We start from the raw sequence: 24,201 nt of genomic DNA, 5'->3' as shown, positions 1-24,201 counted from the left end.
ACTCCTAACAAATTCCATTCTGGTATCAGTGGACCAAATATTGCCACTACCATGATCTGTGGAGTGAAAGAATTAGATATTTAAGTTAAAGGAATAGAATAATGCTGGGAAGTGGAATTATTACATGAGTCTATCTTTAACAATTAAAGCAATATTCCTATTTCTCTTAAAATTTATCAATAAGATATCAATAAGCTAGTATTTTCTTTTATCAGGATATTGTCTATGTAAAGACCTTTCTCAATGCAATATATTTTTTCAATATCTATTGGCTTTATTAGATGTCATATATGACAATATTCTAAAAATTCTCTAATCTTGGTTAAAAAGAGGGCAATATAAGCAGGACATACATTTTTGGTAGGCTCAACAAATGCAAGTATGATTTGTCAGCATTACTGAATGTGTCCAGAGCAATTAGTAAAGCAAGGTTTATTTTTTATTTTTATTTTTAAAGATTTTATTTATCCATGAGAGAGAGAGAGAGACAGAGAGAGAGAGAGAGGGAGGCAGAGACACAGGCAGAGGGAGAAGCAGACTCCTCCACGCAGGGAGCCCGATGCAGGACTCCATCCCAGGTCTCCAGGATCACACCCCAGGCTGAAGGTGGCGCTAACCTCTAAGCCACTGGGCTGCCCTAAAGCAAGATTTATGAAGTCATCAGATTATATTAGAATCTGATCAATACAAAGAAGAGTCTTCTAACTTGCTCTTTTTAGGGGCAAAGCTGGCTGATGCTATATATTGATACATATTTACAAATCCATTCAGTTTAAGATATGTCTTTCTAAAGTATCATTTAACCAGATTTGATTAGGAGAGGACATCAAGTTTCAGAGTCTCACTTGATGTCATCTTCTTTGATGTCCTTGCTTGGAGGATAACAAAGGGCTGTGGTGTATAATTTTTATCCTTATTCATTGCATTATTTCTGCGCAAATCACTGGTGGAGATAGACTCGGGATTTTGCAAAGTCCAGTCTTGCTCCATAGTCTACTGTGTGCTATGTATCTTAAAACATCAACCATTTATGTCATCATGACAGCTACACGTTTTCCAGTATTGACTTAACTAATATTACCTACTAAAAGAAAGCATTTTTCAGGATGAGATTTACTCAGGGAGAGATTTCCAGGGACTCGTGACTTTGAGAAGTGAGGTTAGGCAGAGAGTTTTGAAAGTTGCCTCAAGACTTTAGTAGAGCGCAGGGATGGGATGGTTTCTGCGAAGGTGAGAATGAAGACTAGCTCATTCACTGGAAGCATGAGGGATGAGGGGTCATTGGCAAGCCTGTTCACTATTGAGCTGCTTTACAATCCCTTCTATTGTAAAGGTGTCAACCTCTGTCTTGTCTTTCAGTCCTCCACAAGCAACCCAGAGAAGTGTGTCTCTGTTTGCTAGAGCTTGGCCGGATTGCAGCCAGGTAGGTCACACCGCTGCCACTATGTCAAGACGTGGACCATCTCAGCACTGAAGTAACTGAAAAGCTTGCTGGCTTTTCATTGCTAATTTAACCTGCGTATTGAGAAGCTACTTTTTCTAATATAATCAGTACAAACATCTCAAGAGCGGTTGTTCACACTAAAAGCGTGCCACCCATATTCTTAGCACCGCGATCTTGTCAAAGCCACGACGTCTAGAGAGCATTTACCAAAAGCCTGTCATCTAATCTAATACATTTTCCCTCCAACCTTTTCTTGGGGGGGTGATGGGGGTAGGTGTCTTATACACGAAGTTGTGTGTGACAATTACTCTTTCCACTGAAGTCTATTCCCGTTATGCCTCTCTCTCTTCCAACTCCTTTACCTCTTCTCTCCCTGTTTACTCTTTATAACTTAATTCTTTAAAAAATCCCTAATATCATCTATTAATATTTAATAAATGTATTAAAATTTAATAATTGTAATACTTGTATCCTCTCTTGTTCCTTTTCTCTCATTTTCCCTCACCCAGCATCCCATCTCTCATGTCTTTTAGCTTCTACTTCTGGGTAGGGGGGTAGTTTTTAAATTATCCTTTCTATTTTAATTAGAGAAAGAAGTAGAATATTATCCTTCATATGTGGAGATATGTTTGGAATCATTTTGTTCTCGGAAAAAAGAAGTAATTGTAAAGGTCATAATCATAGCTAAATAGGCAGAGAAAGGGGCTTTATTACCTCAGCTGACTTGTTTGGGTTTCATGTTTTATATTTTATTATCTGACAAATGACCAAGCAGAACTTCTGACAGCCCTGTGAAGCCCAAAGATTTAGAAATGAGGCTATAAATGGATGAAGAAGTCTTGATTCAAAATAAAAATTTTAAAAAAATCAGAATTAATTATATGATTTTCATCTAGATCTAGGTATATTTTTAAGATAGAGATCAGATGAGCCAATAAGATAAGTGAGAGCCAGCTCTGGGTAGAAAATCAGAGTAAAGAAAATACGAAGTATACACACCAGCAAACTACAGCAATGGGTAGAAAGCTTGCTGCCGGTGAATAGATGTGGGTTTGATTTTTTTGTCGTTGTTTTTGATCCAGTGGAAAATCCACCTGCAATCAGAAGTAACTCCAAGTTCTGTAAAACATGATAGCCAACATAGTTTCAACAAATTGTACATCAGGTGTGGATTTTACTTTACCACAATAAGTGGATACAAGGAAGAGTCTTTAAAAAAATTTCAAATTCAAAGATGATTGAGGCTTCACTCAGAGTGGAAAAGCCAATTTGAGACATTTGGAGGCTTCCCTGTTCTCTCCCATATTGTTCCCAGATACTGTGGGAAGACCTTGAGGGGGGCTCCCCTCGCCCTCTGTCCACCAGGTCTCTACTGCTGGGGCTTGGTTTGAGCTTGTAGTGTCCAGCTGTTTCAACCCCACTTCCCTACAGTGCTGCCCCCTTCTTGGGTTCTATGAGAGAGCAAGACAAAGGTATCAGTTGCTTCTAGCCCCAGTGTTGGGGCTTCTTTTTTTTTTTTTTTAATTTTTATTTATTTATTTATTTATGATAGTCATACAGAGAGAAAGAGAGAGAGGCAGAGACACAGGCAGAGGGAGAAGCAGGCTCCATGCACCGGGAGCCCGACGTGGGATTCGATCCCGGGTCTCCAGGATCGCGCCCTGGGCCAAAGGCAGGCGCCAAACCGCTGCGCCACCCAGGGATCCCAGTGTTGGGGCTTCTGAGCTGTGGGGCAGACAACCTGGAGTCCAAAGAATACCAAGGACTCTACAGATATCCCCTAAGAAGGAGAAGGTTAAAAACACAGGGGGAAGGAAACACAACAAAGTGAAATCTCAATAAATGAGTAACTGCCACTGAAATGTTAGAGTGAGAGAAACACGGGTGGTCTAGAGTTCCTATTTAACAGGAAATTGTGCAGAACACTATTTGTTAAGTTGTCTATTTTAATTATACTGCTAGAATATTCTGACGCGCCACATTCCATTTTGTTGCTTTAAATCTAAATATACGAGTCAAATCAGCGTTGCAATTCTGAAAGTCGTTGATAGACAGGTAAGGAGAAGGGGTTGCACCACCTGCAGAGTTAGCCGTGAGACGTCATTATCCTCTTCTTTAGAGTTTTTATTTTTTGCCTCTTTTCTGGGTTTATTTTATTTTTTTGTAATTACACTTTTTATTACTGGAACGCACCAATTAGGAATCCTGCCGACTAGACTTTCTAACTGTGATGGAGTCATCAAAGGAGAAGACATGCTACCCAGTGACAAAATCCCTTTAGAAATCCCCTTTCATGGTGAAGGATCATGTCAACTTTTGTGGAGGGTTTTTTTTTTTTCCCCCAGATATTTTGAAATTGAGATTCTGAGTTGCTCTTTTTCTTTCTTCTTTTTCTTAACCAGTTTGTTGGGTATGATTGACATACAAAATACTGTACATTTTTAATGTATACAAGTTGATGAGTTTGGAGATAAGTATACATCTGTGAAACCATACTGCAATCTATGTCGTGAATCTGTCCATAACCCCCCAAATTATCATCCTCTGATGACTATTATTATCACCATCATTGTTATTTTATGATAAGAATGGGTTGCTCCATTTCTGAGCACACTTGTGACCATGTGAGCCGGCTAAAGCAGTAATTATTCATATTACAAAAATATTATGGGGCACTTGGTGGTTAAGTGGCGAAGTGTCTGCCTTCAGCTCAGCTCATGACCCCAGGACCCTGGGATCCAGCCCCACGTCAGGCTCCCTGAGCCTGCTTCTCCCTCTCCCTCTGCCTGCCACTCCCCCTGCTTATGTGCACGCGCTCTCTCTCTCTCCCTATCTTTCTGTTAAATAAATAAATAAATAAATAAATAAATAAAATCTAAAAAAAAATTACTAATTTCACAAAGAAATGATCTAAGGATTAAGATAACCCCTATGTTACAGTGCTCAGTTTGTAAACATTGTTATTTATTTTCTTCACCTACTTGAGTGGTGTGAAGTATTGCACACCTAAGCTGAAAACCGGAAAATAAGCCAAGATTAATTAGGCTGTTGTTTTTGTCGTGTGCAGCATAAAGTAAATATAAACATCTACTTACTTTCTATCTGTACACATTTGAAGATCTTTCTAAAAAAAAAAAAATGTTAATGGAAGCTCAACTGTGCTTTACAGACAAACCCTATAAGCCCAAATTTCACTACCTAAGCTGTATGTGAGAGCATATTAGTTAAAGGGAAAAAAAGGAAAATTCAACCACGTGAGCTAATTTTACTCCTAAATATTTCTTTGAAGATATTAAAACTATGTCTGCGTCTTTATTTTGTGCTTCCTCCTTTCCCCACTCCTCCACAGAGGGCTCCAGAAATTGTTGAGTTACGACAGCATTAGCCAAAACTAGAAGCGATTCGAGGAGAGCTCTTAGAAATCCCTACATTACTTCGTATACACAGGAGAGGAGCTTTGACCATAACAAAATCCCCAGCACAATCTTGAGTTGTGAGCATTTTTAAAAATCACTGATAGATGATGTGGGTTTTTTTTTTTACATTTGATTCTGAACATTTACTTCTTAAAGTTACATAAATGTCGTCTTAAAAGCATCAACATCACTTCAGATATGATTCTCAAGATGTTGCTGATTGTCTGCCGCCTTCTCCTGCCTGGGAACACTCAGCGAGGCTCCTTTGAGAGCTGTGGGCCTCTCTGAGTTCTGAGTTGGGAGACTGAGACCACTTACTTTTTGTTCTCAGGGGTAAAACTTCCTTTTATTTTCAACTAAATAGAGCTATCATCACTGGAGAGTGAAATCCCACTGTTAATATTTCAGAAACCATGTCAGTTTCTGAGTGTAAAATATGCATGTTTTCCTTTTGAAAAGCAAAACACTCAGCAAAAGCAGGTCAATACAATAAAACCCGAAAGATCTTTTTAATGACAATGCTTTGATGTTCATTGCTGAAAATTTTGCCTATGAGTTCAGCCTTTTTTCAGACTACAGAATTAAGATCAGCTTTATGCTAAAAATTGAAAACTTTTGATATTTTTATTTGGGGCCATAATCAAGAATTAATATCTTAGGAGAGCTTTTGATATTTTAATTTTTGGGTACTTCCTTAGTTTTGAACAAAATTTATGACCATTTGAAAGAAATATACTTGGTGAACATCTTCCCTTGTCTCCCGTTTCAATCTGTAGCCTAACAGAGTGTTGCTTAATATAAAACTGTTCTTCGACAAGGTTTATTAATTAACACATCCTATTTAAAGGATTTGACTCTGCTAAGACTATCACATGTGTTCACATGGGTGAAATTTCCTTCCCAATGTAAATCTATCTTTAAGTTACTTCAAAACAGAATAGAAATGGAGTAAAACTATCTTGCAAGAGTCTATATAAACTGTCTGTTAAATATCAACTTATCTGCTTATCTATAAACTTATCTGCCTTAAAAAGGAGGGGGGGGTTCTAAAAATGTATCCCCCTAACTCTAGTGAAATAGGCCCCAGATGTCTTTTGTTTGAAAACTCTACTCAAGTCTACTTAAGTAGTGTACTTAGTCTGTTTAGTCTGCTAAATAGTTTGAGTAAATTCTATAGTTCAGGGCTCAGTTTGGAAGCTCAATTATGTCATCTAGACACATCTCAAAAATTGTGTCACATGCCAGAAAAATGAAAAGGTCACTCCTAGAAACTTCACAAAGTTATTAACCAGAAGACCCTTTCCCTAGCATGTTGCATTTTTTTTTCCAATCAGACAAAACCAAAGTCATTGCCCTTTCATTCTTCACTCCACTCTCCTATCAATGGGGTATTCAGATGGGAGGGTTTGGTTTTAGTGGATTCAACCTTCTTGCTATCTTTAGTTTGATCCTGATTTCAGTGTGAGAGCAACAAATTCTCTCTCCTAAAACTCTAAAATTTTGTAGCCAGAAAGAAGTAGAAAACACTATAGATTTGGGAAAACCTTACAGACAAAGTGGTATAGAATTAATCATGGAAACCAGAATGAAGCAGCCTTTTGGAGAGTAGGAAAAAAGACCTATTTGGTGACTAAGTTGGCTTGCAGGTGCGAGCCCTGAGCCCCAGGGGAATGTCATGATTTACAGCCTGTTGACATCTCCAGACAGACAGGAAGCCAATGAATCGTATTTAAGTGTGCATTTTGGGGCTGGCTGACTCTACCTTAGGCAGCTTGAAGTATTTAAAAGCCAATATAAGCAGAGATTTGGAGCTTAGTGTTGATTTTCTATGTTCAGTGGCAGAGCTAATTTTCAGCATTCCCAGATAAAGAAAAATTCTCCAGGGCAAGTTTTCCATGGATGACTTTGTTACCAACTTCATTCAAACTTCATTAGTTTGCTCAAACTTGGTAGCAGACATGGTGAAGCCTGTTGTTTCTCTAGGAACATCTAATTCTTTTACTTTGAAAAAAAAAAAAGAGGAGAGAGAAAAAAGAAAAAATTATGCACCGTATTCCTGAGAGGTGGCCTGAATCCACCGACAATTACAAATGAAATCATATTTTCCAATTGGCTTAATTTATGCATTCAAATACGATGCTTTTACTTAGGATTGACTTTTAATTGGCTGTGAATTCTAGTGTGTTACATTCCTCTCGCTTCACTGCTCAGTTTGTGTTATTCTCTTAAGAATATTAAATATAACAAAATTTTATACCTTGATGGACCAAGAATTCGAAGAAGTCTAAGGAGATTAAAAACTTCAGTTGCCTGCTGAAGTTCATCCAGTGAGTTAGTGGCAAAGCTGAATTTCTAACTTGCTTGGCTACATCCAGCACTGAGTTATTTCTGCTGTTCCATAATTCTAGGAAAACTGGTATAGAGAAGGCCTGTAATAAGTTCTTTTGTAAAGGTTACAAACAATAGTAATAATATAAACAGTAGCAATCTTACTACTTTACATCTTAATTTTCATGCCGTTACATTATTTTCTCTTGGTGGTATAATATATTTTTCAAAAAGCGTTGGCAAAAGCACGTTAGTGCAGCAGTCTCTTAGTGGTAAAAGCTTTGATACATCACTTATCACGGCAATTTCAGAGGCTAGGCCATGTGTTAGACACTGTACCGAGCATGTAATGGGCACTCTTTTAATTTCTTCTAATAACATTAAAACACAGGAGTTAGAATTCCCATTTACATTGAACTTACAAGGAGGCTCAGAAATAATGCATTGCATGATGCCCAACTGTGCTGTTACACTGAAGAGGTCCAACAGTGGTTGCTGTTCCCACATCCTCCCCACCTCCCGCACCAACCATTACATCAGACTTCTAGGGCAGGCCATTTTCCTTTCTACTTTTCCTGATAGAAAACAGACTTCTAGAGGTTAAGTGATTCGCTAAATTTAAAGAGCAGGTTAATGGCACAGTGAGCTCAAGTCTACCTCGGGGAAGAATGATACACAAATCTCCATGTGAGTGTTGTTGGAACTTGTCAACAGTAGTGAGATGCTGGGTTGAGTTCAGTGTAATTAATGAAGTACTAGAAAGGGTGAAAAAAAAAAAGTATTTGCTTTGGTTTTGGATAGGGTTTAAAATCTTCTGGGAAAACTTTTGATAAAGCATTTATGTGCACGTAATATTGACATGTCTTATTAAAGTGGTAAGCATTTGGGGCGCCTGGATGGCTCAGTCGGTTAAGCGTTCGACTCTTGCTTTGGGCTCAGGTCATGATCTCAGGGTTGTGAGACGGAGCCCCCATCATGAGCTCTATGCTCATCTGGGGAGTCTGCTTATGATTCCCTCTCCTTCTCCCTGTGTCCCTCCCCCTTGCTCATGTGCACTCTAAATGCATAAGTAAATACCTTAAAATATAAAGTGATGTGCAATTAAAGATCCAGAACAATGAAACCAAATTCATATTTGGAACCACAAATCATCATCATATAATACTAGGAGATATTTTTTTCATTCACACAGTAGCTCTTAAGTACCTACTGTGTGCCAGGATGTATGCTAGCTCTTGGGATGCTGTGAATTAGACAGTGGTCTCTGCTGTTACAGATTTCCAGTCAGGTGCATGTTTCCATTATGTCCTATTAACTGGATAATATATAGAAGACATTAGAAATATGATGAACGGCACCTAGGTCTTTTAGCTAATGACTTACTTAACTAAAAATTATTCTGTTCATTAGAGTCAGTTCTCAGAAAAGCAGTTGTTCAGCTGTTAGGACAGCCTAAACTGTTTTGTACTAAATTCTACGTTTTCAGCTTTCAAAGAGCATCTGACACAATATGCATCCTTACCCTCTAAGTTCTGAAGAAAAATTAGAAAATGAAATAAAAGAGTTGCAGATGGAACATCAAATATCAGCTTTACTACAGATAAGATCCAAGGTGACAGACAAGCTTAGTGTCTTTGACCTCCAGAAGTAGGCCAATTAACGACCGAATTACAAACAAGAATGAACAGGGTGGAGTTTCCTCTGGAGGCCTTCCTGTGGGCTGCCTCCTGGAAGAGGGGCAACTGAATCAAGCATGCTCAGCTGAGTCTTAGAGTCTACAATTCGATACACCCCTTCATCTTGTTGGAGAAGAATGAGCAATGAGAGACAGAGGCCAGGGATTAAACTAATTGAGCACCCTTGACCAGAACAAGACATCAAGGGTGGGGAAATTGCTTCCTCTGGAAGTGTGTCCTGAACACATGTCTGATGATGTAAGTTAACATAATAAGCCATTAGAACGGGATGATAATCCAAGCTTTTGCATTTAATGATATTTTATTTATTTTTATTTTTATTTTTTAAGATTTTATTGATTCATTAGAGACACAGAGAGAAAGAGAGGCAGAGACAGAAGCAGGCTCCATGCAAGGAGCCTGACATGAGACTGGATCCCAGGACTCTGGGATCACACCCTGGGCCGAAGGCAGGCGCTAAACCACTGAGCCACCCAGGGATCCCCTTAATGATCTTTTAAATACATTACTCACTCTAAGGTAGTGGACATACCATGTACTTATTAGTTCTCTCTATGTAGATGATTTTCTTTGCAGATTATTCATTACCTATATTTTAGCTTTCCAAACGACTTGTTCCCCCTCCTTTCTAACATGGAATCACCTGATTAAAATGTCAGGGAAAAAAAGAGCCTCAACCCCACATTCAGAAAATCTGGATTTGCATCTTTGTCTTACTTCTCGCCAATTCTGTGCCCTTTCTGGATCTTTAAATTCTTTATTCTGTAAAGAGTATAACCGGATGATCCCAAAGGCCCTTCACAACTCTCAAAGTCTGGAATTACCTTTGGTCTTCTCCACCTAGGTAAACTAATATCCATCCAAGAAACCAAACCAATTTTAAATTTAGCCTAAGAAAAACATGATTATGGGAGGTAAAGAATGCAAATAACAACTGCATCTCTTTCTCTCTTTGAACTTCTATGGTGTTGATAATTTACAACACATACTTTTTAACATATCGTTATTCTAAATTATTTCTGTTTCCTCTCTTTTCATTTTCCTTCACTGTGCCCCTATCCATGCTTTCATTATGTTGTTTCTAGGTGTGTAACCCCACACTGCATTGCCCTGGGCTCAGAGGGGGTGTACCATTAACAGTGAATTTCTTCTCTGTTAAATCATTTAAGGATGTTTGTTTTGGGGGGTTTGCTATTTTCATCTTTAACACGCTCATGTTCCAAATAGGGATTCAATTACAAATCTCAAAGCTAGTAAATCTAAAAGCTGAAGACTGAATTTTGCATGATAATTCATGTTATTGCCTCAATATATTCTGTGGAGTATTTTTATTCTTAATATGTCCAGGTGTCTATTCCTGTGTCTATGTATACATCCAAACCTACATATGTGTGTGTATGTAACTATATCAAAATCAGATCTGTGTGTTTTTTTTTTTCCTGCTTAAAAGGAGGCTGTTTTAAGAACTTACTGTTTCTGTGCCAGAGAAAATGAGTTTTAACAGTCAGCAGTCTGGCCCTATGGTGTTCATGATCAAATGTAACATATGATAAACGTACCGTTACTAGTCATGCGTGTGTATTGATCTGGTGTCTTTCAAAGGTATGGTGTGGAGCCTCCTGGTTTGATAAAATTGGAAAAAGAGATTGAACAGGAAGAAACACTTTCTGCTCCTTCTCCTTCACCTTCTCCTTCATCAAAGTCTTCTGGAAAAAAGAGTACGGGGAACCTCCTGGATGATGCGGTCAGTACAATTGGTTGAATTTCTTACTAGCACTTAGTCGTTTTTGGACTTCAAAACCCATTCTACACGATATTTTGTCAGTCTGACCTTTACCTATTGCAGTTTCACTGAAATTCACTTTTAAGTCTGATGAAAAAGTCTGTAGTCCTACAACGACAGAAGTAGTCGTTTTGAGATTCGAACTGAGCCGGTCATTTCAAATTCAGTGTCACTGGACTCTACTGAGTCTATCTACAATTTTAGGATTACAAGTTAACTTCCTAAAAATTCTCTTTGCGAAACAGCTCAACCTTGATGGTTTTGGTTCACGGTTCTTGTCTCACAGATGAGAAGCCTGAGGCGGGAGAAGAGGACACAAACATACCACAGAGAACATAATTGCCCTTTGCCACCTGCCTGCCATGGGCCAGAGCCCATCATTGGTTTTCAAATGCTCTTGTCATAGGGCTCATTTCTTGTTGAAAAAACTGAAACAGGGGATCCCTGGGTGGTGCAGCGGTTTGGCGCCTGCCTTTGGCCCAGGGCGCGATCCTGGAGACCCGGGATCGAGTCCCACGTCGGGCTCCCGGTGCATGGAGCCTGCTTCTCCCTCTGCCTGTGTCTCTGCCGCTCTCTCTCTCTCTCTCTGTGACTATCATAAATAAATAAAAATTAAAAAAAAAAAAACTTTAAAAAAAGAAAAAACTGAAACAGGAGTCGAATCACCTGCTGCAGGGAGAGGAGCTTCGATTCCAACCCACTTTTGCTGTCTGGGATCCCCAGCCCTCTACTTAGCAGAGTAATTGAGTCATGGTCTTTGGCAGATTAGGGAATGTTTGCACGTACCCTCGTAATCCCAGAGAACAGATTAGGCTGAGAAGCAGCCCTGACCCTTAGCTGAGAGCTTCCTTCTCTAGGCCCTGAGCTGCAAAGGGCTGGGAAGGGGCCGCCTGACTCTAGGATGTGGAAGAGAGATGGCCTCACCCTTTGCTTTTCCCTGGGTCACACTGTGGCCGTCTTGCAGAGTCAGATAAGCAGAAGTACAACAGTTTGACAGACTGAGAATCGCCATTTCTGAGGGCAGCAAACCTAAACTTAGCTTGTCAAGGCTTCTTAGCCAATACCAATTTAATTTCGTTTCTTTTGTTCAATCCCCTCAGGAATTAAAGACGAGGCAGGGCATTTTAATGCAATGCCATCTACAAGGATTTTAAAGTCAAGGACTCTTTTAGGATGTCTTGCTTGTCATATTATTTCACTTTTATTGTGTAAGGAAATTAAATGACATGTTGTTTTAACACTAGGCAAAGGCATATTATTTATATATTGATGAGCACAATGTTCCTTCTCTGCCAGTCACGCTTTTCTGATTCAACTTAACTTTCGAATAAGATGTTCCTTTAGTCTTTCTTAGGAATGGGTTCCTCTAGGGCTGCTACACTTGATTTTTCTCCTTCTCCTCTTAGCTGTCACCTCTGTTCACTTTCTCCAGTGCATTATAGGCAGAGTTCTGGCCAATGTCACCCCTTAGCCTTTTAATGAATGAATTACTGAATCAAATGAAAATTTTTTAAGGATTTTATTTTTATTTATTTATCTTAGAGAGAGAGAGAGAGAGAGAGAGAGAGAGCACACACCAGGGAGAGGCAGAGAGAGGCAGGGAGAGAGAGGGACGTCCTCCATCTCACGACCCTGAGATCATGACCTGAGTTGAAATCAAGAGTCAGGACGCTTCCCCACTTCACCGATTGAACCGCCCAGGTGCTCCCTCAAATTATTATTATTATTATTATTATTTTGTTTAGTTTGCAAATTATGAGACCACTTTCTGCTGTTTGATACTTTTTGTCCTTCAGATTCTCCCACTAGAACATTATTGCTACCTGAATGGTCAGCCAAAAGATGCAGCTCAGATTTGATCAAAATGTTTACAGGGGTGCCCTGCAGCATTCCGGGGTAACGCCCAAGCTCATTTACGTGTTGCGTAAGCCCTCCATGTTCTGGCCCATTTTGTCTTCCCTGGATTTTTACCCCATGGAGTTATTCTTGCCTGTGATGTACCCATGCCGATCCCAGGTTTCTCGGGTAATCCTAACCCTGGCTTTCCCATGCTGGCTTCCCTCATCACACTGCTTGCTTACTCACCATTTGAACTTTCCTATGAGCCCTCTTTCACCTTTTGGAACTCAGGTTGCACAGCCTCCTATGTGAAGTTTTTGTCAGTGTCTCTCATCCCAGGCAGAGCCGACAAGCTAGTTCTTGATCCCCCAAAGTTTTGTGGGTATTTAATGAGGTACGTGCTTTCTTGGGCATCAGTGCCCGTTCTTCATCACAGGATCATATCTTATTTTCTTTCATCTGTGTCTATCCAACACCAGGCATCCTGGATAAGTTACCCGTATAGGTGATACAAGTTTTTAAAAAGCTTCTGCCTTTTTCCATGTGTCGGGAAGAGCCATGTGCTCTGCAAATATGTGTGCTACTCAGTGGGGCTGTGGCTCAAAGGTTGTGGCTTTGCAGAGGGTGCGGAGGTTGCCACTCGAAGCTGTTCACATGAACCTGGTGCAGTCGCTAGAAGGAAGCTGGGTCCTTTTCTTCACCAGCTTGTCCCCCATGTGGCCACCCCTCATCCTCGAGTAGGGGAGTAAAAGGATGGGAGAGAGAAGGTGGTGCGAAGAGTGGAAGGGATTTGGGGAGAGTCTTGCCAGTCCTGCAGCTGGGGAGGTGATGAGTTGGGTATTCCCTTCAGGATGGCAGCGCTGTCGCTCTGCGGCTGTTCCTCTACCCCAGCTCCTGTTCTCTCTGCTGCAAACAGTGCAGGGGATTCCAAAAGGGCTTTAAACCCCCTGTGACGCTTACCAAATGGAGTTTGGGAACACAACTATCTGTTTAGTTTAGGGGTTTTAATCGATTGTAGGAAATGTATGAACTGGGTTATGTCTGTACTATTGCCTCCTTAGAATACTATGTTCTGAAAGTCTTTAAATCCATATTTCTCAAATAATGTTTAATCAGACACACTGCCAGATGCCCCATGAGGAAAAGAATTCCATGGTTATGTTACTTTGAGAAATATAGCTTACTATAGTCCCTAACTAGAATGTGGCAATGCACTTTGCCATATCAGAGACAATAGTGAGTTCTCCGAGAGGATCTTCTTTATTTTTTTTAATGTTTTAATTTTTATTTTTATTTATTTGTTCACGAGAGACACACAGAGAGAGAGAGAAAGAGAAAGAGAGAGGCAGAGACACAGGCAGAGGGAGAAGCAGGCTCCATGCAGGGAGCCCGATGTGGGACTCGATCCCAGGACTCCAGGATCAGGCCCTGGGCTGAAGGTGGCGCTAAACCGCTGAGCCACTCTGGCTGCCCTTTTTATTATTTTTTCTGCCTTGGGCTCAGGTCATGGTCCCAGGATCCTGGGATCGAGCCTTGCATCCAGTTCCCGGAGCCTGCTTCTCCCTTTCCTGCTCCCCCTGCTTGTGTGCTTTCTCTCGCTCTCAAATAAATAAATAAAATCTTTAATAAAAAATGAAAGAATTAGGGATTCTAAGACTGATGACAATCTGCGTCCTGAGATTGGTTCTCTTTCCCTCAGCGGTAGTGTTGGTTCTTCTTTATTGATCTTCACTGAGACATTAATGGTTTAGTTCTTAAGGTAAGTTTTGCTTCCGAATTCCTCCGTCCTTTCTGGTTTTCCCTCTAGTGTCTTATGCTTCCGTTCTTTCTAAAACCTCTCTTATTCTAGGGAAACCAAGGTGCTTGAGTCCTTCACATCAACATGCAAGTGTGTGCATGTGTCACTCTTCCCAATGGTTTTTACTAATTGAAGTCAGACATTGAATCAAGGGACTGTTTGAGTTTCTTTCCTTTTTTTTTTTTTTTTTTTGAGTTTCTTTAATGAAAAAACTCCAGGAACCATTTCTTTGTGGTAAAAAGAATTTGAGTGAGGGGAGCCCAAGCGTATTCCTGTAGAATCTCAACTAACTCTATCTCGCTTCTCAAATGCATGCTATGCATTATTTAGATCTTTCTTCCATGGCAACTTTGACTCAGGGAATTATTGTTCTGGTTTGGCTGGTTGGTTGGTTGGTTGGTTGAACAGAGGGCAGTCATGAGATACAACATGGTAGCTTCTCAACCCAGGAAAACATAAATATAAACTTATTCCTAAAATCATGGGCTACTCATGATCTTCTAAGAGCCACAACTATTTTTAAGAATTGTGTGCATCTCACTTAGATTATGTATTTTTTAAGGTGTAAGGAGATGGATAAAATAGAAATGAAGTCTAATATTCACACATGGATTCTAGACAGCATGTACATTGTCAGGTATTGCCACAGAAGTAGGTTTTGGTAGGTGAGATTTACTGAGATGGGGAGAAATGCTGGGTGACTCTGGGTGAAGAAGAGATGACTTCCTCAAGGAAATCTTAAGAGTTCAAAATAATATGAAATAGTAGGCTCATTTTTGAAAAATTAATTCTCATTTATTTTAGAAATGGCAAGATTCATATCACTAACATTGTAATGAGGACAATGTACCCTGTTAACATACATTCTATTCTAGCTTTCAGGATATTTATCTTGGCAACGCAACACATACGATCTTTTTAATTCTTCCCAAATGAGAAACTAGCTCATTATTCCTATACTGCCAATTGGTTTGCTCATCATTATCCTCCAGCATTATTATTATTGTCATCATCCAACTTATGCCTTAGTGCTGTTATTGACCTTCAGAAAATGCCCCCAGGGCCTGACTTTTACCTAGTTAGGATTGAATGTGATATTTCTGTGCTCATATCATGTCCATAGTTTGATCTAGAACAAATTTAAAAGCATTAATGGTCCAGGGGCCTTTAAACCCATGGAACAAATTAATCTAAATGGAACCTGATTAAGGAAAATTGAACTTGTCTGCTCTTTTCTTTTAGGTGAAGCGAATTTCTGAAGATCCTCCTTGCAAATGCCCAAACAAATTCTGTGTGGAGAGGCTCTCTCAAGGAAGATACCGAGTGGGAGAAAAGATCCTCTTCATTAGGGTAAAGTTTTACTTTTCACTTGTTCTCTAGTGCCTTATGAGACTATTCAGGACTTGAGTTGGGAATTACAGGGGAAATATGACCCATCACTAAGCAGGAACTTCCCTTATGCTGCTTACAGTTGGAGTTGAAGATACGAGGTATGAACATTTGTTAATATATTATACATAATTACTACTGAGGGCTAAATAAACAGAACTGTCTTTGTCTTTTTACACATATATGAACACACATGCCAAACAGATCATAGAGATCAACTGCAATGAGAAAAAGAGAAACCAAATTCCTTTTTTGTTGCATTTAGTTTCAAAAGAACTAGACACCTTGCCCTGTCCCCAAGGCCCCAAACCCCACGGGAAACAGAAAGAGTTTTCTTCTTGGATCTTCCATATCCCAAGTTTGAGAAATGATCATCCTGTTGATCCTGGTAACTTTGAAATGATTTGAAAAGGCTTTTTTTCAAGAAGCTTGGGTCATGAACCAGAGTGAGAATGCAAACTCATTACAAAGGCTTGGTTAAGTTGTGACGGCCATTTCTCACTTCGTTTTCTGGGTTAGAATAATGAAGCATGGATGCGTGCCAATGAATGCTCTGGTGATCTCTGTCCATTTTACAATCATTAATGTCCACTTTACTAATGAAAACTCTGACTAGACATCATGAGAAGTTTTAGGTTATTAGTGGCTCAAAGTAACATTTCATGCTTTTCACTTGTGATCCTTTTTTTGCTAATAATCAAGATAATTTGATCTCAAAATAAGTTTGTGACATTTCCTAAGGCCAAGCTTCTTCTTTTCAAACGTAAGAAAATGAAAATATAGCACTCATATAATCCTAGAAATCTGCAATTAATAAGTATTTTCTACTGTAGTCTTAGTCATTTCCTGAGGAACAGCTTATGGTTCAAAGGAATTGTATTCTTTCATTTGAATAAGTTAAAATATCTTGCTTGTTAATCTGTTTGGTAGAGCAGATTCAATGTGTGCAGCAAGTACCATCAATGAAAATTCTTAACAATACTCAAAATCAATGATGAGTGTAAATTTTGTCAGTGTAAAGTTGTCTTAATTTCAACTTTTGACTGACACTTATTTATATGACAAATTTTTTAAGGCTCTACGACATGTTAGTTGAAGAAAAGTTTGACTGTAATTTGCCTTCAAAAATAATGTTGATCATTTTGTTTTTTTAATCTAACATTAGGGCCATGTTTATTGATTTTTAAAAAAATTTCCAGGTAGTAATTGCTATTTTGCTGTGGAATGACAATGAGAAAAATATAATGATATATAATGATTAGGGGCTTGAGAAAAAATCTAGAAGAATGGCCTCACTAATATAGACAGTTGCCCTGGTATTTGCTTATTATTCTCTTGGTTTTTATTACAAAAATTATGTATGTGTTTATTTTTGCCAAGCTACCTTCTTTTGCTTTTGTACATTAAAAAATAATAATTGTATTAAAAAATTTTGAGTTTTACTAGGTTGACCTTTCTCCGATCAACCTTTCTGGAGACTCAGACTTCTTGAGAATATTAGGCCATTGAGCCTAGAATCAAAACCTAGGGCTTCATTTATTTAATTATTGCTTTTTATAATAGAAGTGTTGACAAGCACATGATTAATAAATTAGATCCTTCTCCCTATAATGTAACCTAATATCTTTGAGCAAGAATATATATCACATATGGTTGTTTGTGTCAGGTCTTCCATATTTAGTTAATGGTCAGAGAATTTGATATCCACATTTATGAAAAATATAAATTTATATCATATTGGACATTAAGGTATTTTTTGATGTTCTGTTTTTCTGTTAAGAAGATGGTTTCCTTTTGGTGAAATCTTTTCATGTATTATTTATAGAAGAATTGAGATTTGCTTTGCTAAAAAAAAATTGCATCCAAGTCCTGAGTGAGAGCATTTGAATTTAATATCAGTTAACACAGCGTAACATATTGCACACATTCAGTTTCATGCTTCTGGTGTTCCACGTGAGCTGCAATAAGAGAATTAACTGGAATATGATCATTCCCTGATTGGCCCAGCAAGTTATGGGATCACTCAGCTATGACAAGTACTGTAGAATGGCGTAGTAACGACCTGTACTAAACCCTTTCTCTTTTTACACTGTCCACAGATAATTTATACTGGTTTTTTTTTTTTTTGCAACAGGTTTTACTTTAAAAGTGGCCCATTTTTTTCAATCCTTTTAAAAAGAAACTTACTATATCACTGCATAAATTGGAAGCTAAAACTATTTATCAAAAAAGGAAAATATCCATTAATATGTATTCATTGAAATTCGTATCCTTCAGCTTGCTAGGGCTCCATTCCCACCCTGATGGAGTAAACTGATTTTTAAAAGGTCCTTCTCCTTGTCTCTGTTTTCCCTAGAGGCCTTTCCCTTCCATTCTATTGAGTTTAGGAGCTGAAATTTCACATGAAGACCATCTGCACCTTTCATTACATGTTATCTCCCTATTTCTTCTCTTCGCTGAATGGACAAGCTAAAAAAGCCTTACTGATGCGTATACACTTTGGCTAGTACTTTTTGATTTGTGGCTTGGACTATATTTGTCATTCTGCACTCACTGTAAGGAGCTGACAGTTATGACTCAAAAATGCTTAGAGGTATTGGTTTTCAAGTGATCACATGGTTGTTGCTGCTAATATTGTAATTTTAGTTTGCTCTGAACACCTGAATTCAAGTACTAAGTGCCTATAGTCAGAATCTCAAACACACAAGGGGAGTGACTGCCTCACTGTCTCTGCATCGCAGTCCTGTGTTTCTTATGTTTGCGTTTTTAACATTTGCATATTTTAAAATTTGCCATATCTCTTTAGAGGATGCAAGGTGTGGCCATATTTACTACATAATATAAGTAGATGCAATTATACATTTTTATCGTAGAAAACATACCTACAGTGAAATATACGTGGTATGTTATATTAGCGTTTATCTCCTAGTTTTCTGTCCATTCTGAGAGCAGCGGTGTGTTCATATGGCCATAATGAACCTGTCCATGCAAAGAACAATTTAGAGTCAATTAAGGCTGTTAGGACTATTGACTTAGCTCTGACTTAAAGATAACGCAATTACCAAAATGCTAACTCAGTAAAAAACCATCCCTTAGGAAGTCATAAATACAAGATTCCCTTACTCTTAAACGATTCTCATATTTTTACTCTAGATCTACTCTTTTCAACACGAGCCAGAGTTAACAAGTTCGTTGCTGACTAGATTTCAAGGTTTGTTAACAACACCCAATCACTTTACTTATGTATGATTTTATGATTATTATGTATCTGGACACAGTTTTTCTTTAAATATACATTCAGAGAGATACAATAACAAGTGAAAAATATAAGAATGTTTGCAGATTACAGTGAAAGAGCCCAGAAGACATTTTCTGCAGAAGATATCTTTGCTAAGCATATGTTTTATCTGTGGGTTTCTAGAAACCAGTGTGTGCATAGCTACTTTGCATCTCTGGCTATCTAATATTTACTTATATACACACGTCCATATGCTTATGTGGGCATGTTTATTTATATGCATATGTCTCTATTTAACGGTGGGGGATTAATCTCTACCCAAATATGAAGAATCTTTTCGTACAAGAGAGAACCTCTGAGCTTTTTTACTGTGGCTTTTAGGCAAACATGCTAATAATCCCCTGCCAAAGTTAGAATGCTCTTATTTCTAACTTTTCAAAAACTATTTCTTGAAGCCAGATTTTTGCCCTACATCTTCAAGTGAGTGACACTGTTTTTGAACTGTCTGGTGGACAAGCAAGCTAAGTGCAGCGATTTTGCATCTGCACGGGGCAGATGCACATTTACTCTCCTCCAAGGTAGGAGTATTTCAGTTAGTTTTCAGTGACTATTGAAATTGGACAATGGTGATAGCAGCTCTTCGTTGATATCTATGGTAACAGATATTTGAATCTTACCATTTAGCCATGCTATGTATATTTGAAATATAAATAGATGGATCTGAGGCTTCAAGTTGTCATTTTGAGGAGAAAAGTACCAATTTTCTATTGTTTTATTTCATTCAGTTAGTTGGTTCCTACCCAGGCTTTTGAATATCAAGAAGTCAGGTGGTAATATAAATCTGTATAAGCTTGTAGGACAGGTTTTCAGAAATATGTCTTGGATGCCGTAAAAAAGTACTATTTGATTTGTCAATCCCAACTCAATGATGATAATATTCTATATAAATAAGAGTAATTAAAGTGATCTCCCTGCGGCACACCTGGCTGGCTCAGTTGGTAGAGCATGTGACTCTTGATCCATGGGGTCATGAGTTCAAGCCCATCCTGGGCATAGAGCTTAGTTAAAAAAAAAAAGAAAAGAAAAGAAAAATTACACTTCAAAAAAAAAAATGTGATCTCCCAGAAAAGCAGCCATGGGCATCATCTGGGAACTTGTTGGAATTGCAAATTCTTAGGCCTCACCTGAGGTGGGGCCCAGCCACCTGTGCACTAACAAGCCATCCAGGTAATTCTGATGTGTGCTGAAATTTGAAATCACTAATCTAAAAGATGGGAAGAACTATATGAAGGAAGAGGTTGTTGTACCACAGCACAATTACAAATAATTTGCATGTCTGACCCTGGAAAAATGTAACCATTCTGATACTAGACATGATCATTTTAAAGACTTCTACATATCATTGTGAGGAAATTAGATATAATGTTAAGTAGAAAAAGCTAGACTTTTAAATTATATTTATATGTAAAATATCTCTCTATAAAAATTATATATAATTATGATTAAGGCTTGAAGGGAAAAGAAATAATTATTAAAAAAATTTTAATTGCCGAGAGCATGGAATTATGAGTGAGCTGGTTTTTTTTTTTTTGTTCTGCATTTATTTCTGATGATGACATTAAAATATGAACTCTTTAAAAGAAGAAAAGCCAGCAACTTGATACAATTGCAAATCTGAAAATAAAGAGACTTCTAAAAGGTGTCAGACTAATTAGCTGACGGCTCATTTTTCTAGTCATTGGCTGAACTTCCCATGTTTTGGAAAAGGGTCAGGAGGTTTATTGGAATTGTGGTGTTATTTAGATGAGGGAGGACTTTACATCTTGCTGTGCACTTGCAGCATACTGTTTTCTTGTATGAAGCTCTCACCTTTTCTTATCTTTCTTTACTATTTTATCTCTCCGTTTTGAAAATTGACTCAAATTATTTCGGGTTCATGCTAGGAAGCAAGCAAACATCGGGATAATGTCCCTTCTCTTTGCAAACCCAATCAGTGAGCCATATACTCAATTTTCTCTCAACTTGTTATTAAACCTTTAATCCTTTTTTTGTCCCTTTCCCTTATGGCTCAATTTTTAGTGACATGCAAATGGCCTAATATGATGAACTGATCTCTGCTAATACATGAAATAAATGTAAATGGCTCTAATGAGTAGAGCATCCAGGGGGCAGGAGCTTTACACTTAACACAGTTGCTCTAATGTTCAGGTATTAGGACTTTCTGGCAAGAAATAGCAAGCCAGTGGGATCACATGGTGAGGCAGCTGATTTTCTGTGCTACTTGATTTGGCCACTAAGATGCTGAATAGTCTTCTACTTAATTACAGTTTGTCACCACCCTAACATTGTACAGAGTGTACTCCAAGGAATAATAGTTCCCGAAGGTATCCAGAGAGATTATTTGGGAAGAACAGTCATCATGCTAGAGCGTTTAAATAGGCTTCTTTAAGAATTCTTTTTATTGAACTGACTTTATTAGCCTCTGTCTGGGCACAGGGCAGATCTCATTTTAACCTCCCATCGGGTGAGGTAGACACATTCCCATTTTACAGTTGAGGAAGCTGAAGCGTGGAAGTTGAATAACTTCCCAAAGCCATAAGCTCGTAAGCAGCAAAAGCAGCATTCACAGGCCTAACTCCCACTCAGTGCTCTTTACCACAGAGCAACGTTGATTTCTTTATCTGAGATTATCTGGGATTTCTTGGAGGGTTGGATGTGTTCATGTGACCTATTAATTCTTAGAGCAAGATGTACTAAGGCTAAGTACATCTGAGCATAGAAATGTTCCCTCTCCTGCCATTTTTGTCCCCGCAGAGCATCATCCTAAGCTAGGAGGCCACGGAAATATGCTTTGGGAAAAACATTATCCGTTGAAGCAGATTAAAAAAATAATTTGTAACATAGAGTTATAGTGAAAGTTTCTTACCTTTTGCCAGAATTACAACCCATCTATCTTAAAGTACTGCTAAGAAACCTTGCATTTATACCCATTTTGCCCTTCAACTTCCATTTGGAAACAATGATTCAAGGAAATGACTGGAAAATCCTTAAAAGAAAGGCAGCTAAAATGTAAAAAGTATTAAAATCACGTAAAAGGTATCATTTGTACCAGCGTTTCCCCGGGGGCTTTGTATGCATTGTCTCACTGGATTCTCTCCACCTCACAGCTGGTTTTGAAACTGCTTTATCTTTTCATTGCAGATGAAAATACAAAGTCTTAGAGAGTTTAATGTCTCGAGTAAGTAGTATGATGAACAAACTGAAGTCCCAACTGCCGAACACATTACACACTCCACTCCAGGCTGCCTCCCTGGGGCATGTCCATTAAATGCAGGTATTTTATTCACAAGGTTAATCTTCCAAAAAGGACCTGCCCCTTTTACAGTACATTTAAGGCTCAGCACATAGTGGTGTATCCTATATCACTTTTACTTAAAAAATGCTCTGAATGCAGAGGTCACTACAATTGCATAATCAGTAGTGCCTACTGTAAAGAAAGGGGTATAACGTGTATTATGATAGTGAAAAAAATCCTAACAGTGTTTATTAGGATTAGGTGCTTACTTGTATGCCAGCCAGATGCTTTATATGGCCTATGCTGTTTAATAGGCAAATGAAGTAGAACCCTCTATATTTTAAGATATATTATCTGTCCTGGTATCTTTTTCATAGACGTTAGAATTTAATTTTTCTCTATTACCCATAGAGTCTCGTTGAATCTTCCTCCTAATTTTAGATATTTTTTAAAGTAGATTAATATTATTTCAAGACATTTTTATAGCAGACCTTCACTGTTGGGTAAAACCAGATGAGGTTCCATGCTAGCAGTCTGATGGTTCAAGGTATTACCCTCCCCAACCCCCCAACGTTTTGAGAAATGTGACTACTTAAGGATCCTAAAGACAAGACAATGAATAATTTAGTTGGAAGTCAGCAGAGGAATTTGAAATCTTAGGGAGTCCACCTTCTTAATACTACTTTTGAATTAGATCGTCCCGATCAATGGAAAGGTCAAACACCTTGTTATCGATTCTTTGTAATTTCTTATTTACCATAAGAATTCTTCAGGTTTATACCTGCGTGGTAAAGATCAATTCATTGTAACAAACCAAGCCAGAGAGGCCCACACGAGCTCGGTTGCTATAGCAACCCAACCTGGCAGTGTCTTCTGGGACTGGCTCTAAGGGAAGGTCCAATGATAGCGAGTGATATTACTTTCTTTTCTGCTCTTATGACACATATTGATTTACTGTGAGTTAAAAGTAGCATGGTTCAAATTGCATACCTTTCCTGGTAATGAAAAATGGGCTGTTGTGTAAAAATGCAAAGGAGTTTTAAACAAGTAGCAGGGAAAATAAAACTTTCATTTATCTTAGCGGAAACATTGCACAAACAGCCATTACTCAGCAACTGGATGTGGAAGATTCATTTTTTGAGTACCATGAATATAAACCTTTCCTCTAATTTAGCAATTTATGGGAGCATTGATTATGATTTCAGAACTATCCAATGGCTTATATTCTTTTCTATGCAAAAAAATACGGCCACGTTTGCCTCTGACATAAGTAAGATCTCAGGCAGTGTTTATAGTGCTCTGATCCATGGTGAGAGAAGCATGGCTGTTATTAGAATGCGAATATTTCCAAATTGGGTCCTTTTCTTGGCCCAGCTGCCTCAAAATTGAACACTGATTCAGGAAAAACAAGCAATGGCATTTAAAATTAATGCAAACACTTTAATTTCATATTTTAAATTATTTTTGTGTAATAGTGTTGCTCCATTAAAGGCACTTTCATTTGTTTGTAATTTATTCATGTTCAATGAGGCTGGGTTAATAACATGGATATAATTTACACTTTGGTAACACATCTCTCAAAGGACTTTGCAAATGTTAATAAGTTCTCTTCACCTCTTTTTCCTGAGAAAGGCTTAGATCTTGGATGAATGCACAATAAATAGTGATTAACCACTGCTGTGAAAAATTTAGCTGATGGAGTACTATCTTTCTGAGATTTATCCCTTGAGTTTGAAAACCTTTAAACATGGAGAAATTCAAACTTGACTTTGTCCAAAATTGCACCCATTATGACACGTGACACCACTTTTGAAAGCAAGAATTGCATTTTAAAAAAATGCAATTTAATATCTCTTACAAGAATGGAAAGATTCATTAACACATTGGGACAGTTCTCTATACTCTTTCTTACTGGAGAATCCACTGCTCCTTTCATTGAACTGTTAAAAAGGTTTATCAAGTATGAAGAACAAT

At 38.2% G+C, this 24,201-nt stretch overlaps 1 protein-coding gene across 5 annotated transcripts in view; it reads left to right on the top strand.

Annotated features, from left to right (window-relative positions):
- Window positions 1-24,201, top strand: part of GAS2 (growth arrest specific 2) — a 127,986-nt gene that overhangs the window by 59,206 nt on the left and 44,579 nt on the right. For all 5 annotated transcript variants that reach the window (XM_041730363.1, XM_041730364.1, XM_041730366.1 and 2 more), the window contains 3 exons: window positions 1,360-1,423; window positions 10,488-10,629; window positions 15,548-15,655. In XM_041730363.1, the coding sequence (XP_041586297.1) occupies window positions 1,360-1,423; window positions 10,488-10,629; window positions 15,548-15,655 (314 nt within the window). The remainder of the gene's footprint in view (window positions 1-1,359; window positions 1,424-10,487; window positions 10,630-15,547; window positions 15,656-24,201) is intronic.

Source organism: Vulpes lagopus, chromosome 15, assembly GCF_018345385.1.
Source record: "Vulpes lagopus strain Blue_001 chromosome 15, ASM1834538v1, whole genome shotgun sequence".
Taxonomy (NCBI): Eukaryota; Metazoa; Chordata; class Mammalia; order Carnivora; family Canidae; genus Vulpes; species Vulpes lagopus.
This window is presented reverse-complemented; position numbering and strand designations above follow the sequence as displayed.